Raw genomic sequence first — 15,949 nt, forward strand, 5'->3', positions numbered from 1 at the left:
TGTAGAGTATATGGGATGTGGGGTTGCTTCTTTAATGACATCCAAATAACAATTCTCCTCCAGCCCCCAGGAGTGCAAGGTAACGATCCCCAAGCTGAGTTGCAGGGAACAGACGCTGAACTGTTTGGCAGTTGGAATCAGAAGCCTTTTTTCCTTTTTTTCCCCCCCAACACTGGTCAGCAGCTGTGTTGTTTATAAAATGAATGGAGCCCTTAATGAAGCAATACATAGAAACAGTGAAAGGCTGTGTCTGTCTATTACAAAGGGCTGAGGGGGAAGGGTTGAGCTCCTAAAATACCCTGACATCCTTTCTCTCAGCTATTTAAACATTAGGCATAGCAATGATCAGCTACCAACATAAAGCCTATATTTGGCTCGGTGGAAACGCTAAATCCACACATCAAAGCAGCTGTTCATAGGGATAGATAAGGAGAGGCTTTCTGTTCCAGTGAACATGAAGTAGTGCAAAATAGTGTAAAAAAATAAAAAAGGCAGCATGTGGGAAGGGGGAGGACCAAGTTGCAGCAGCACTGTTCAATGTGCTGAACTGGTGGATGCAACAGACCCCATTACCAGCACGTTAAGGATTGCAGCAGATACTCTGCCCAAGATACAAAAACAGACAGGAAGAGGATTCCTGCACTGGAGAGTAAAAATAAGCAGCTTCGCTATAAACAGTTTTCACTCCAGCTCAGTCCATCACTTGCAACACATGACATTAATCATAAACCTTGAAAACACATCTAGGTTAAAGTTTTCAGCTGTTCAATCTATAGAGACTTTTAAAGAGGAAAGCAGCATCCTTCAGCACAAAAGACCTGCTGCCATGACATGGTATTGGCACATCCTCTCCAATTCCTTCTCTGCAAGGACAGGGCAGGGGAAATACATCTTGAAGTTCAGCCAGATTTTTGTACAGTAGATGTCAAGGCCCAGACAGAGGTGGAAAGAACCCAGATTTCAGTAATGACATCCTTTCTATTAGTGGTTTTGAAGAGCACCACAACAGCAAAGATTTGGTATTGAGGTATATTGATGGCATCAGGAAGCCTCATGGTCCCTGAGAGCCCATTCTGTTCTCTTCCACCCTTTATAACCCCAAAAGCAGTGTGAGATGTGATCTGGTTATTTTCTGGAAACCTCCTTTTATCGAACCTGAATTTCCTCTATGCCATAAGAGCTCCTTGTCCCCTGATGGCCATTCATATTTGGAGAAAAAAGCCTTTTCTGGCTTAGTGACACTACACCATCCAGTTTAATTCTGTCCCCAAGAATATTGTAGAAATCAGCTTTTGCAACCTTAAAGAAGGCTTTTTATAAAAAAAATCTAATAAATCTGAAAGCCACTTGCATCTCTTTAGTTACAGCACAAGTTAAAGATGCCAGGAGATCAGTACTGCAGGGAAAGAGGAGTCATAACTCCTTGTAAAAGGTAAGGCATTACTCCTCTGTGCTGCCCTCCAGCTTTTCTTTGCAGATACACACTGTTCTTTGCCAAATGAATACTCTTTGTTGCAAAGCTGACATTTATAGTGGTCCTAGAAACGCCTTGCTGCTCAGAAGTGTTTGCAGACCCTTTTGTGCTGCAAGAAGGCTTGGATGCATTCCTCCCCATTAAACCAAAATAAAGTGCCTGGGCTTGACAGGCACCATGGTGTCCTTGTGGAAGGAATGATTAGCCATTCCCAGAGAAGCTCAGCAAAGAACATAACTTTGCCCTTCTTTTGTAAGATGAACTGGCACAGGTTCCTCCTGTTTTCACTGGCGCTGGCTGTGGTTAACCAAATCAAGCCCTTTGCTGGTATCAGTCCAATCATGACTGCTGAATCAGCATGTCTAGCAGAGCCTTGGCTCAGACATGTCAAATATTTGCTTTTGCCTCTTCCTATCACGGGATTTTTTGAGATACAGGAGGAATGAGCAGCCCAAAAGAGTCCCAGCAAAATCACAAAGCCACCTGTCCCTGAAAACATCAGTATGTTACGTAAGTCACTAGGTTAATCTTTACTCTTCTGAAGTTAGATTCTTGCAAGAGGTCCAAAAAGAAATGCCTTTAGAAACTCAAAGTGGCATCTGCAATTTCAGTCAAGAGGCCTGCATACCTTCAGCTATTCACGAAGAACATGTCACATCAATGGATTTACAGATCAGATCGGCATCAGAACGGATAAAATGAGCATGGCACCAACTCCAGTGAGGAAGTCAGTGTACAGACCACAGATCTGTGCACTAGACAGTACTACAGCCAGAGAGACAAAGAAAACTTCAAACAGCAAATAGTACTCTATATCATGGCTTAATATTTTGCTATATTTCTTAGAGTAAAATTATCCTTTAGTATTAATATTGCCAATAAAAATGCTGAAATGCGTGGTGTTTTCTTAGTATAAATAGTAGGCTGGAATGGGGGGAAAAAAACTGATCACAGAAGTAGGTAATGGTAGAGATATAAGCAAAAGAGAAAAAGATTTCATTGATACAAAGGGATAAGAATATACTCGGACTGAGAAAGATTGTACTCCTGGTAAAACATGAAGACACCAGACATTGCAAAGTTACAAATTTATTTGTTTTGAAATAAATACAAATACTTCATTAAGAAACTTTTCTTGATAGACTTTACACAATAGCTTTATTCTTTCTGGAAATTGTCTGTTCTTCCCACAAACCATTATGGATATTCTACACAAGAGCTGAAGTTAGTCAATATAAAGTAACCTAGATGGTGTTCTTCTGAACAAGCAATCCCAAAGTATTATCATTTGCTATTTAGCTGCTCGGCCTTTGAGCTTTTTGTTTGTGTGAGGACTGCAGTTCAGCAGGTATGCACTGGAGCTCAGGAAATCCTGTCCTGCTATCTATGGAAGGACAAATTTAAGAACACCCAACTGCGAAAATCTGACTGGCAGATAGGTATCAAGCCACTAGCTTCAAAGAAAGCAACCCAAGGTATCAGGAGGCTATGTAAAGATGCAGAACCAACAGATCATGACATTTACGCAGTCATTAGACACTGTATTTCAGAGATACAGTGTTGCTGCTCCACCACTTTGTGGAATACAGTTCTCAGCACCAGTGAGATCTCATCAGTTTCAAATCAGGTAATTAGTGGCAGTTGAACATACAGTATCTAATTACATGCCATCCCAGTTATTCATCTCTCCTGACAAAGAACAGCTGGATCTGGCTTCGCTTGCAGAATTCCAAATTTATCACAATTGTGCTGGACACAAAAAACTTGAGCCGCAAAGATAAGAAGCTTCCTGAAGGAAAAATCAAGCTGTTTCTGCTTTGCTGGCGTGTATGGCTATGCTACTTCTTACAACTACACCAAGTTCCGCAGTATGGTAAACCCTTTGGCCCAAGTTCCCAAACAGGGAATCCTATCTTGCTTATCAAATTTAAATCTTGTCCTCTTTTGGCTAAGCAGATTTTAGGGTCTAGGAGGGGGGAAGGAAAGGAAGAATGAAACTAAGTCTCAAAAAAGTGAAATAAAAAAAGCTTAAAGATTTAGTTCATCTCAAAGTCACATTAAAATCGCCTATTTTAGTAGTATATTATTGTACATAGGAAAACAGGCTTGAATACTAATGAATTAGAAGGCCTATAAATGCACGATACATTAATTTCTCTATCATTGAAGTCAAGCTATATACAATGAATTCAACTCCAGCTTCAACATGAGGCCATAACACATTTGTTTCATTTCCTTTCGTAAAAGTAATCCATAATATTTTTCTCCCCCTCTTTGAAACTCATCTCAAATTGTGCCAGTTTACTTCAAGATAATAAGAAATAAAGGGGCCTGTAACAGCTTTGATTTTAAAGGAGGGTACTGAGCAATTCTGGTTTGACTCTGAAGTGTTTACAACCACATCAGCTTTTGGCAAGTATCCTTTAGAATTTGGCATCCACTGAAGGAGGGCACAATAGCAGCAGCTGTCTGAGATACAAGAATAACAATAGAGCAAATGAGATGCTTCTTTTCTTTGGTCCCTGTCAGACCCTGGTGAACAGAGTTTCTCCTACAGAATAGCTTGAGATTAATAACAGTTATGTTTTTATGATACACAGGGGGCATCCATTACTTTTTCACACCGTGACCAGTTTAAACCTCCTACATCCATCTAACAGGACACTTCCATGGACTTGGGGCTTGATTGTTCAGCGTTGCTTGCCGAGTTCGGTGTCAGCTCAATGCGTGTGTCTGTGTGGGAGCGGTTCCTGGAACCATCCCCAGTGTGGGATCGGCTCCTTGTTCCCTCCCCAGTGTGAGACCGGCTCCTTGTGCCTTCCCCGGTGTGAGACCGGCTCCTCTGTCCTTCCAAAGAGGTTACACTGGAGCCAGAAGCGGTGCGGGACCTCATCAGCCGGGTCATGCTAGCAGAGGGCACTGGAAGAAGAGTCTTTCATTAATTCCTTCCTTCGTGGGTTTGGAAGGAAGTCCTTGCCTTCCTCTCCAACCTTGACCACCCTTATAGAAGCCTTCGAGATTGAATACATGCTTTTCATGGTAGCCTCTCACGCAGAACTACCTTCACTGCTCCAGGCATACAGTTAAGGAGCCTAAATTACTAAGGTAAAATTGGTGGTCAGGGTTGAGGGATTCAAGGTAGCTTTATGGCACATTGTTGTGGCTGCAAGAATACAGAGATAAACTAAAGAGTCTCCATGAGACCTCCCATTACTTTCAGATGTTTAACCTTTGTTGGCAGCCCAGGTTGGAAATGTATGCACACAAGCAGCTGCCAGAAGCACATATGTGGAAAAAAACCCCAGCTACAACTCAAAAAAACCTCTGAGCTAATGAGGCTTTAAATGTTACATGCAGTATATGAACCATATCCTGTGATGCCACAAGGGGACACTATTACAAATATCCACCTTAAAAACATCAAGATAAAGTTAAACAGCTATTCGTGGGTATCAGCTGTTCAAAAAGCTTTCTTCTGTTTAATAACATCATTTGGTCTGAAAACCTTTTGCCCAGATACCACAGGTGTTTTTTTCTTTCCCCTTGCAAATGCACATCCAACAGGGCAAAGATCACACACCTGAGATCAGAGACTCTGGGTGCTTAGGTGCCCAATTAACTTTGATAGTCGGATCAACCATTCCATAAAACCAACACTTACTGTATCCCATTCCCTGAACGAAGTATTTGAAAGCTTCCGCAAGCTTGGCAGGCTGCAAAAGAGAGAAAGTGTTATTTTAGGTAGTGCTCAGTAGGTTAGTTACGTTACAGTGTCATAGATGTCACAGATGTCCTATCTTAACAGGGTTCTCAAATATTCTCTGGACTCTGCTGACCCTCTGAAAGCTTAATTTATGACAAAAATCCACCATTCCCCTCTCTAGACTGCTCCCCTGCCTCATTATTTTAGAAAATGAACACAGGTATTTAAGAATGAGATTTCCAGAGAAGTGACAAGTCTGGCTCAAACTTTGCTTGTGCAGTTACTGAAGCAGGTGAACTAAAGTAAAACAGCTGGCCTCACAAAATATACAAGGCAGTTCACGCATGGTCAGTAACTGAGTGATTCCTAATCAGCAGAGAACAAATTCTAGTCAGAGCTGATAGTTATGTTTATAGGGCAAAAAAAGCTTAACAGGAATACACAGGCACAACTGCCTGTGATTGACATTCTTGCAGTGAGGCACTCCCAGTTTTTCTCTGCTGCTGACACAGTGGCCACATAAGCCTCACAATCTCAATCATTGTACATGAAAATATTTTTTGTATTCTATCTGAATCACTGCAAAGAATGGACTCTGCATAGCAGAAGCAATGCACATACTACTGTGTAGCTTTAGAAAAAGCCTTTTCCTGACTCCCACTGTTGGAGCACACACTGCCTGTCCAGGGACTTCAGCTGCAGGCAATTACAAATTCAGGTTTTCCTTAAGTTCACCAACACCACATTGTATTGCTTAGAAATTTGTTTAGATGTTAGATTCTAAAGCTGATTTATAGGGCAGCTCTTTTAGTGAGGTGACACAAGAACACAAGTAAATTTTAACTTTCCCACCCTAATTTTATTACCAACTTTGAATCTAGGCCTAAATATATTTCATAAACTCCAGTTCATTCTCAGTCAAGCAGAGTCAGTGTATGCAAGAACATAACATTGTTATTTCCTCACTCCACTTTCCTGATCTATGCTATAAATAGTCCAAATAAGACTGTTTTCAAAATGCTAGTGCTCAAGCCTTAATCCACATCTGCTTAGTAAATAGGCATAAAATAATACCCCTGCATTCCCACTTCAGATCTTTACTTGATTAAGACTTTATTAGTGAAAATAATATCTCCTCCCAATCTTAATTTTGTGCTTCACTGCTCTTTTAAGAAAAAAGAAAACTCAGATGACCAATTGACATCATTATTCATGAAATCATAACCATCCTTTTGGCTGACACTTGGGAACAGCAAGTACCCTACAGGAAAACACCCATTTGTTGCAGTCTGACACACTTCAGAACAGGATCAGTAGGATTTCCGACAGCCAAATCCTACCTGGGAAACTTGAGGGAGCCCACCACAGTCAGCCATCTGAAACGAGATGAGAACAGCCAGTTAGCACAATGCCAGAGGAACTCATTTGTGCTCAGGATATATTAAAATGACCTTTTTAGCTATTTGGCAGAGAAACATTTCCTTTTGTTATGTGAGTAACATCCACGTGGATGAACACAAAGTAAGCTGTTACACATTTATAAAAGTTACGAGTGGACCCCAGAAAACCCTGAAGTTTCTTGACCATCAGGCAAAGAATCAGCTGGAGTTACGAGTGTTTTTTTACTAGGCAGTGATTACCAGTTTCTTAGAAACCAGCCTGATAGTCCTGGTTACAAGTTCAGCTCTGAATTACAATAACATGACTCTGTATTGACCTGGATGACAAACAGGGGAGAGAAAACAAACACCTGAGGCTCAGAGGTGAGAAGGAAAAACAATTTGCTGAGATTGCGGATGGCAAGCATCAGCCTGACTTGCCAAGGGAAGCAGGGAAAGCCAAATGAGAAAAGCTATCTTGAGTGCATGCAGTATTTTTGGAGCATTTCATTTTTCCTGCCACTCCACCCCTCAAAGTCAACCCAACAAAAACAGTCCTGTTCCAAGGAACACCACAAGCTCAAAACAGTGGAGTTGTAAATTACAGGAAATCCCAAATCCTATCTAGGATTAGTTAGCAGCAAAACAGGCCTGCAATGGGATCTGGCATCACCCATATCCCTGGACTGAGAAAAAGCTGGCCACAGATACAGCGTCTGAGATACACTGCTGCCCTACCATGTGGGCGTGAGACTAACTCCTCAATGTTAGGAGGAAAAATCATTTGGGAAAAAAAATTAAAAAATCATTATTATAATTTTCACTGACCAGTTCAGTGCAGTAGATGCAGTAGAAGTTCACAGCAGAAGCATGACTGAACTTGTTTCGCTGTTTGCATGCTATTACTTCATCAGTAACGAGCTGAAAACTGCACCCGTCCTCTGAATGCCAAGCATCAGCCAAAACCTTTGCATCATATTCTGCTGTTTGGAAGTGCGTTTTATCAACTTTCTGATAAGATATCCTGGACTGTACTCTCATAAAAGGCAGGATGACCAAACTGTGGTTGATAAATGTGTCAGTTGTCAATAGCAATCAATTAGTCTGACACTACTGCTGAGGGACAGGCAAGCACAGGATCAGAATGAGCTGGTTTGCACTTCCCTTCCATGCTTTTTCAAACATTTCCAAATACCTCAATATCAGCTTTGCCAGCTCTAGTCAAATTCATTATGGGTGTGTGAAATACAGAGCATTTCAAGTCTCATCCCTAATGCTTTAAAGTGGAGGAGCTGAAAAATTCTGTACTGTTGACACCAACAAGAAGCCCCTAGCCTTGTTTATTCTACTAAAATACTCTTACCCTGAAGGAACTACCTTTTCACATTAGAACTGGGTTCTACTGCAGCATATCTCTCTGGTTCTGCCTTTTTTTTTAGTTAATCCAACTGGTTTTACATGAGAGGAATGTTTATTTTGAAAAATCACAGTTTTTGTTATTACCTTCAGAAGTGTGGTCCTTGTTGGGTCCAGTTTTGCGTTGCATTCAACCTACATAAAAGAATAGCAGCATAAGGCATTGTACACAAGACTTAATTATGAGCTGCTAGATGAAAACAGATCAAAAATCCTGTTTTCTGGTTTAATACAGGGTAAAATGAATATCTTATGCTTCTGTATGAAGACTATGTATACATATATGCATCTTTAAACCCAAGTCAGTTCACTTTTCTGACTGCATTTTTTTCCATGTACAAACCCATTAGTTGGGAACTGTAGATTTTTCATCTGTCTCTGGGACTCCAGTGGCAACAAGTACTGTTTATCTTGTGATTTGGGGTCATCTGGTAGCATCCCAAGTGGTGAGTAGCCATGTGGCCTCGGGCCAGCAGACTGGGCATGCCCATTAAGGCACAACATTTGAAGTCATCCAGTCATCTGGGGTGAGTTATAATGGTCAAAAAGCAGCTCTTCACTTCCATAGTGATCCAGGGCACAGCTCCAGCACCACACAACAAGTTAAAATACCAGGAGCAGATCCCTCTCTGAAGGAAAATATTTGCGGTTCACTGGAACTGCTGTGGTGATTGTTCCAAACATGGTAGCTGTTAAATAATGGTGCACACACAGAGGGCACAAACAGCAAGGGATTAACGGCAGCTCTCCTGCAGTCAAAGAAGAGAGCCAGCTGGGCTGGATTGATAGCCAGCCAGGCTGCTGTATGGCAGGAGCTCTGCTGGCCCTGTGCAGCTGCTTGGCTCACCCACCCATCACCCAGCAGGGTGGCAAAGAAGGCTCAGTGTACCCACCACTGCATCCACCGCCGGGGAGCTGTCACCGACCACCAGGAGGACAGGACACCTGCAAAGAAGCACAGACAGGAGTGGTGTTATCTCTGTGATCCAGCCCGGACTTGCCCTAAGCTGCATTTTGTGTCGCTGGAAGGATGAGACAGTTAAGTGTGTGGAAGCGATTTGGTTTGTGTTCCAGACACCTTAAACATACATCAAATCCACTGCATTAGCTGCAGACCTACTGACATGCACTGATTCCTTGCCTGAGAACCTGTCCTTTTCCCCACCAGGCAGCAAATCAGCCTTTTTCAGTGCTCTTATTCCTTGCTTTAAAAGAAATTGAATGTGAGCATCAGCACCAAAGTCTCACCCCCACCTCTAGGCCCCTGAGTTCCAGCTTTTGGATCTGTCCATTCTATTCCAAACAGATTGGCAGAGGAGTAGAGTCTCCTGTATGTAACCATCAGCAGCTGAGCAGAGAAGGACTTGACAACTGTTATGTTGCACAATTTGCAGCGTAAGTGAAAAGCTGTTAGTAGAAGATCTCAAAGTCATTCTCATACCTGCTCCATCTTCCTCAATTTTTGTTTTTTCAAATGGTTTTAGGTTGGGTTTTTCAGTTGTTTCCATTAACTATAATATATTTCTGCATGAGAATAAGTACACCTACTTTTCAAGTACTTTGTAAGCCCAAGTTTGCGCATGCACAGGAACCGGAACTGCTTAACTTTCCATTTCAGCTAATATATGTTTGTCAAGTCTGAAGAGAGAAAATCTTCCTAATGGTAGTCCCTGACTTGCAGTAACCTCTCATCTCCTACATTACAGCACGTAAGCAAATGCAACTACAGTTCTGCAGTGCATTTGCAATGCATCTACTGACCACACCTCTTACCTCACATCATGTACAAATGAACTGGTAGGAAATAAAATACTTACTGAAGGGTGACAACATTTACTCCAGGAACAGGGCGCTCGATCTCTAGGTCTCGCCGGCTAAAAAAAAAAAAAAAAAAAAAAAAATGGAGAGGACAAAGGCTTTTGATACACTGAGACTTTACAGACACTTCCATATTCTTTTAATTTAGAGAAAGTACAGACATTCACATGTTAATTTAATCTGATACGTGTTGTAACCTCCATAACTGATGTAGAACCATACTTAGACTGAAGGATCAATGTGTTAATTTAGTCCCAGTGTAATATCTTTCACCCCACAAATGCACAAGGTCCTTCTCCCATAAGAAAACCACCTGAGATTCCTAAAGGCACTCTCAAGCAGAACTTTATCCTGGGGGAACACACAATTTCACCACACAAGTAATACTGTCTCTAAAGACCTAGATAGCCCGTTAAAACAATTTCCAGTTAGAAATCAGGTAAATGTATTACCTGTTGTAAGAGTTGACAAAGAGATGAAGGTTGGTTTGATTCATATCATTAATAATATGCTGACGGTAAGTATGGATCAGGTCATGGTTGCTGTGAATTTCTTCCTAAAGTGGAGATAGAATAATTCAGAATAGGGGCTATTTTCTGAAAGGATCTGAAGACATGGCACAGTAGTTGCATATTAGACTCATATCTACACACCAGGGGTGCACTCTGAGGGAAGGGACAACTTCCAGCATGATGTCAACCAGAATTAATATTAGCTTGTAATTGCGGTACCACAATTTTCACTTTAAAACTTCAGTATGTTGCAATGTTAAGATCTCACAGTTGCAAAAGCTGCAGCTGTAGTGCAGATGTTAGTAGGTTACAGTCAGGCAAGTGTGAGGTTTTAAAACAAATAAAAAATATTCAGAGTAAGAAGCCTAATAAATGTTTTCAGGGCAAAGTAGATGTTGAAAGCTTACAAATGTATGTAATGTGGAACTCAATTTCACAATTGTAAATAACTAAACTCCAAGGACTTCAATCAGTAACATTTTCAAACAGTTTGGTTCTCAAGTCTTTATAGATTAGTCCCTTGTTCTGCTGGAATGGAGTTTTCCATTGCACTTACTAACAGTTTCAAGCACAGCAAAGTAGCCTCAGAAAACAATACAGTACTTTCCATTAGGCTTGCACTGAAGAGTGCCATTAGTACTAATAACCAGCTGTCAGAGCTACAAGTAGGTTATATAAAAAAATATGTGGGGTAATATGCTCATGTCCTGAGTTGAATGTGGCAGTAATACTCATGTTTAAGTGTTGGCTGTCTAAACAGTAGGGTTTAGAGCTGTCCCTGCTAGAGTTGTCACAACTGAGATGCACTTGAGTCCTCAGGACACAGCAAGCCCTATGGTAGCATACCACCTCCAAAATACCGGGAATGCAAGTATGAAACCTATCTCACAGTTTAACTCTGTCCTTTGTTGTTTAAGTGAAGGGTTATCCTCTCCTTCCAGCCCCAGAAGGTAGATACAGAACACTGAATATATCAGAGGAATCTTTTGAACATCCTTACCTTTCCAAATAGATGTGAAATGACCATGTCTGGCAAAGCATTTGTCCAACCTGAAATCTGAACAGCAAGATTATCTAAGTATCTGCTATTAACACAACACTTGAACAATTGAAACCTTCTAATTACCCATAAATGGATATTTCTATGTATGTTGTTTCCATATGTACAATACTCTGGACTGATATTTCCCCCCCCCTCGATTCAATTCTAATGCCATTAGGGGTTGTTTATGTTTGAGTGACTCATAAGGTGTCTTTTTTAATGCAGTTATTCAGAAAACAGTGCTAGTGCATAGATGTTTATGGAATCACTCTCTGCAGGAACACCAAGCAAACCAGCCAGATGGGTGCCACTGCCGAATCTCCTCCCTGACAAACCAATGGATCTGATACCTTAAGATCATAACCCACAGTATGTGCTCTTGCTTTGTAAGGACAGAAGAATAAAAATCACCTGCTGTACTCCTAAGTTTAGCAATACTTGACAGGTAGAAGGTAAAGGCACAGATAGAGAAAAATTTAATTACAGTAAGATACTGGGTGAGATAATCAAAATGGGTCTACTGTTAAATTTCAACACAGACAAGTTACTACTTTTTTAAAATAAGTTTGTATTTCAGTTTATTTTTATAAGTTTCATCTGGGAGTTTATTTAGTAACTTAAGCCTTGAAAGAATGTTATATCCTAGCTTTGCAAGTCTCTCCTAGTATTACAGTGTTGCCATTACATTACATCATCTTAGAAGCTTACAATGGGTTGTCTCTGTGTGATTAAAAGATGACACTAATTTTTGTACTTCTCAGCGTTTAGAGCAACTACCATTCACTTAAATGTGACCCTGAATGATATGAAGTGTCTGCCATCAGTTTACCTTGAAAAATGTTTTAACATGTTAAATTTGAGTAACATGTAATGTAACGTTTATGCTTATTTATATATAATGGTTCCAGGAAGATTTTTAAGCTGGTTCTCAGTGCCTGTTTTCCCACATTGCAATGTTTCTTACAACTACAAAAGAACACAGTTAACAGGAGCTCTTTTATATGAGAACATTTTCACTTAAAAGTCCGGTATGAACAATCTGTCCGCAGTTACTATAGCCTTTTCTGAGTCCTTTTGGCATCTAAGACTCACACAGATGACTGAAATGTGGAAGATGTTGTTCTGAATATTTTTCTGTGTTCTAGTTCACATTTTGGTCTGTTCTGGTAAATAAAGCCATGAATAAGAAAGAACTGAATGTTACACTAACACTTGAGTTTACTTGAAACATTTCCCAAACTATTGTGTCCAGGTTAAACTCTGTTCTCCCAGGCAGTTACTGGCTCTTAAGAATTGTCCATGCCCAGTAGCTCCACTATGTCACAAGTAATTGTTTTCTGAAAGTACTTATTTTTATCACTAGTCCTGTAGGAGGTATGTTTGCAAATGGAAGAATAAACCCCAAAAGGAGTTATTCTGGGATACTTTGTGTCTGCAGCCATGTCTTGGCACACAAGCTTGCCCAGCTCCTCATGTTCGACAGTCTTCCAGTAAGATTTGTTTTACCAAGTTAAAGATGTTTACCTTAGTTGCTGCCCAGTCCATCCAACCTTCAGCACAAGGGTTTACATTAATGAGAACTAATCCCTCCACCATGTCTGGATGGTTTAACTGCAAAAGAAAAGATTGAAGATTCATCAGATCTATCAGTCAGCAAAAAATTTAAATTAGCAAATTATCTCCTGGGGAGGAAGGTGGTAGGTCTAGTTTTATCTTGCACAAAACAAGCATATGTATGGAAAAAAATTTTTCACTAAAGCAATTCAACTGAGCAGCTGGAGAACATTAAGATTTAACTTTTTCCTCCACCCTCAGTTTAAATAGAGAACTCCCATTATAAAAACCTTCTGAAAATTAACTGAGAAGAGCTCAGGCCTTAAAATGGAAAATCTAGGTCTTCTAGATTAGCTATCCCGCAGATTGTGGTATTTCACTTAAAAGCCTGACTGCTTACTTAAATGGGCACAGCAGAGCAGGAATCCTCTCTGCATGCTACAGAGACAATAATATGTAAGGGAAATCACGATAGAGGCTCTAGGGAAGCTCCACAAAACTTACAGCAAATCTGGTTAAGACGTAGGCACCGGCTCCAGTTCCCATTCCTATAATGGTCTTCAGCCTGCACGGCAATAAAACAGAAGAGACAAATGAGGAAGAGTGCCAAAAATAAGTTACATCAGTAGCCTTCCTCTTTCACATGCCAGCATGTAGCTACAGAAGTTGGGCTCAGCTCAGGCAAACTGGACTCTAAGCAATGCCACCAGCCCCAGTAAGATTTGCAGGACACTGGTCCTTGTGCATTGCAGGGCAGCAGATATTCTTACTTATCTTTAAGTAAATATACTGAGCAAACATAGCATTTTTCTGATTCTGGGGGGAAATGGTTAGTCTCTGCCAGAAAAACTTATAAGATACAGACCTGAAATCTGCAGCCTAAATACAAAGCTCCCCCACTCCCCAGGTTCCCCCTGCCCTCTCCCCATTACAGCTCTCCAACTGGGACAGATTCCTCTCTAACAGGGGGCTGGCAAGGAAACATCTCCTCTTCTCCAGCCACTGGGGTGATGAAGTTTAAACTTCATAACCAAACAGGGCAGAGACAAACCAAATATTTCTATTAACTGGAATTGGGTTTAAAGCATCACCTTCAAGGTCTTAGAAAATACATGGAAGGGAAGACTAGACAAAACCATTCAGAAAAACAGCTTATTCAATGCTTTTAGGAAAATACCTGAGGATAATTTTCATTCTCATTAGCATGATTAAATCAACACTTTGTAAATACACTCCAGTTTAATTAATTTTCAAGGTACCGACATTATTGTTAGCATTTTTTACTCCAGTGCACCAGAACTGACAACCTTGAGACTTGCATCAGGCATTTCAAAAAACATCTCTTAAGAAGTGAGGTAAACTCATTCAAGGTACTGTAACAATTGGTTACAACTGAACAATGTCTAAATTGGGATGCTGGTCTGAAATCCCCACCACCAGCCCAGCCTGTCTGTTCTCCAAGGCTGCCTAACCCTGAATGCCAGGTTTTCTCTGCTTGCTCTGAAAACCCCTTGGAGGTGCCTACCTGCCCTCTTCACTGCGTACAAGAAGCACTAGCTCAACAGAACAGGAACCTTTCTCAGCTACAGCTCTGGTTAAAGCTGAGCTTTAAGGGAGGACACACACCTAAACTCGTTGCACGTAGACAACCGAAGAACACTGCCACTAGGTCTTTCGACATTGGCAACCTGGCATCTGCACTTGGTGGTAGAAGAGGCTTAAGGAGGTCAGACTGACCTTCTAAAGACACTCGAGCCAAAGAAGCAAAACAGTAAATGTCTTCAGATGCAACCATGGGTTTTTTTTTTCTGCTAACCACACAGGAAAACATGGGTTGTTACAGTGGGAAGAACAGATTGTCTGTGCCCTGCCCCTGTGCGGGCGATACATAGAAAATACTGGAGGAAACCCCTAAATTAAGCACATGGGATTTCACTTGAAGTTGCTTCCTGTTTAAAAATAAACAGACATTTCAAAAAAGGCCAAAAAATAAGCTGTCAGAAACCAAGGTAAAAGTAATCCACCCATAACGAGGAATCGGAAACAATCACAAGTGTGGTTCTAGCAAACAAAATGCCAGACAGTCAGATCAAAGCAAATGCCTGCTTTGCCCTGCTCTTTCAGTGAGACATGTGGAGAAAAGAATGAGAAAGATAAGTAAACAATTCTTCACTCACCCAAACTGTTTCAGGATTCCAGGAATCATTTCGGCCAGCTGATCCATGGAGGGATACACATACCTACAACAAGCATGTGTTTGTGGAGTTACTACACCACGTTCAGCAGTGTAGGCTGGCAAATTTAGACACAGTCATCACTAGATTTGGCACCAAATGTGCTCATTATGAGATCATTGAGCGTATGAGCAGAATTTAGAACAGGAACAAGCACAAGTAACTAATTTAACAGAAATATGTGTATAATCTATATGGCACTTTATGAGTTACAGAACAATAAATGTCTGGTCCATCTAAGAGAAAAATAGACCACAATGAATCTTTTCCAAGAAAAGTTGAAACTTAGAACCTATGAAGAAGTTAGAACAGGAAAGGCGAATTTCCAACCACATTCACCACATTTTTACTTCTGGTCTGCCACAAAAGTTTCCCTGTGTTGCAGAATCACAGACTACAGCAATGAGATCTAGATATCTGGCAAATAACTTGCATACATGTTTTCAGGGAAACACAAATTATCATAGGATAAGTGAGAATAGCTTTCTATTAATATTAATGGAGAAAATGAAGGCATAAGAAGGGCTATGAAGTTGCTGAGGAAGTTCAATAAAAACAGCTGTTTGTTAATGCTCCTGGTCTTCTGCAAAGCAGAAATAAAATTTTAAGGAAAGGAAATTCTGAGCAAAATCTCAACTGAGCAGTAGGTGGAACAAAAATATTTTACAATGAGGGTGGCAAAACACTGGAACAGAGGTAGCGGATGTCCCATCCCTGGAAACACTGAAGGTCAGGTTGGATAGGCCTCTGAAGAATCTGATCTAGTTCAAGATGTTCCTGCTCATTACATGGGGGCTGACCCATATGACCTGCAAAT

The 15,949-nt window shown here is 40.8% G+C and overlaps 1 protein-coding gene across 1 annotated transcript in view; it reads right to left on the bottom strand.

Annotated features, from left to right (window-relative positions):
* Positions 1-2,547: 2,547 nt before the first annotated feature.
* The window catches only part of NDRG1 (N-myc downstream regulated 1), a 40,641-nt gene continuing 27,239 nt past the window's right edge, over positions 2,548-15,949 (bottom strand). The window contains exons 6-16 of the mRNA XM_027711295.2: positions 15,076-15,138; positions 13,403-13,463; positions 12,869-12,955; positions 11,303-11,359; positions 10,243-10,346; positions 9,790-9,846; positions 8,866-8,917; positions 8,060-8,107; positions 6,518-6,553; positions 5,136-5,187; positions 2,548-4,393 (exon numbers count right to left, since the gene is read on the bottom strand). Of these exons, the coding sequence (XP_027567096.1) occupies positions 4,128-4,393; positions 5,136-5,187; positions 6,518-6,553; positions 8,060-8,107; positions 8,866-8,917; positions 9,790-9,846; positions 10,243-10,346; positions 11,303-11,359; positions 12,869-12,955; positions 13,403-13,463; positions 15,076-15,138 (883 nt within the window). The 3' untranslated portion in view covers positions 2,548-4,127. The remainder of the gene's footprint in view (positions 4,394-5,135; positions 5,188-6,517; positions 6,554-8,059; positions 8,108-8,865; positions 8,918-9,789; positions 9,847-10,242; positions 10,347-11,302; positions 11,360-12,868; positions 12,956-13,402; positions 13,464-15,075; positions 15,139-15,949) is intronic.

The sequence above is a fragment of the Pipra filicauda genome, unplaced genomic scaffold (assembly GCF_003945595.2).
Source record: "Pipra filicauda isolate LSUMZ 115617 unplaced genomic scaffold, ASM394559v2 scaffold6_size6359152_pilon, whole genome shotgun sequence".
Taxonomy (NCBI): Eukaryota; Metazoa; Chordata; class Aves; order Passeriformes; family Pipridae; genus Pipra; species Pipra filicauda.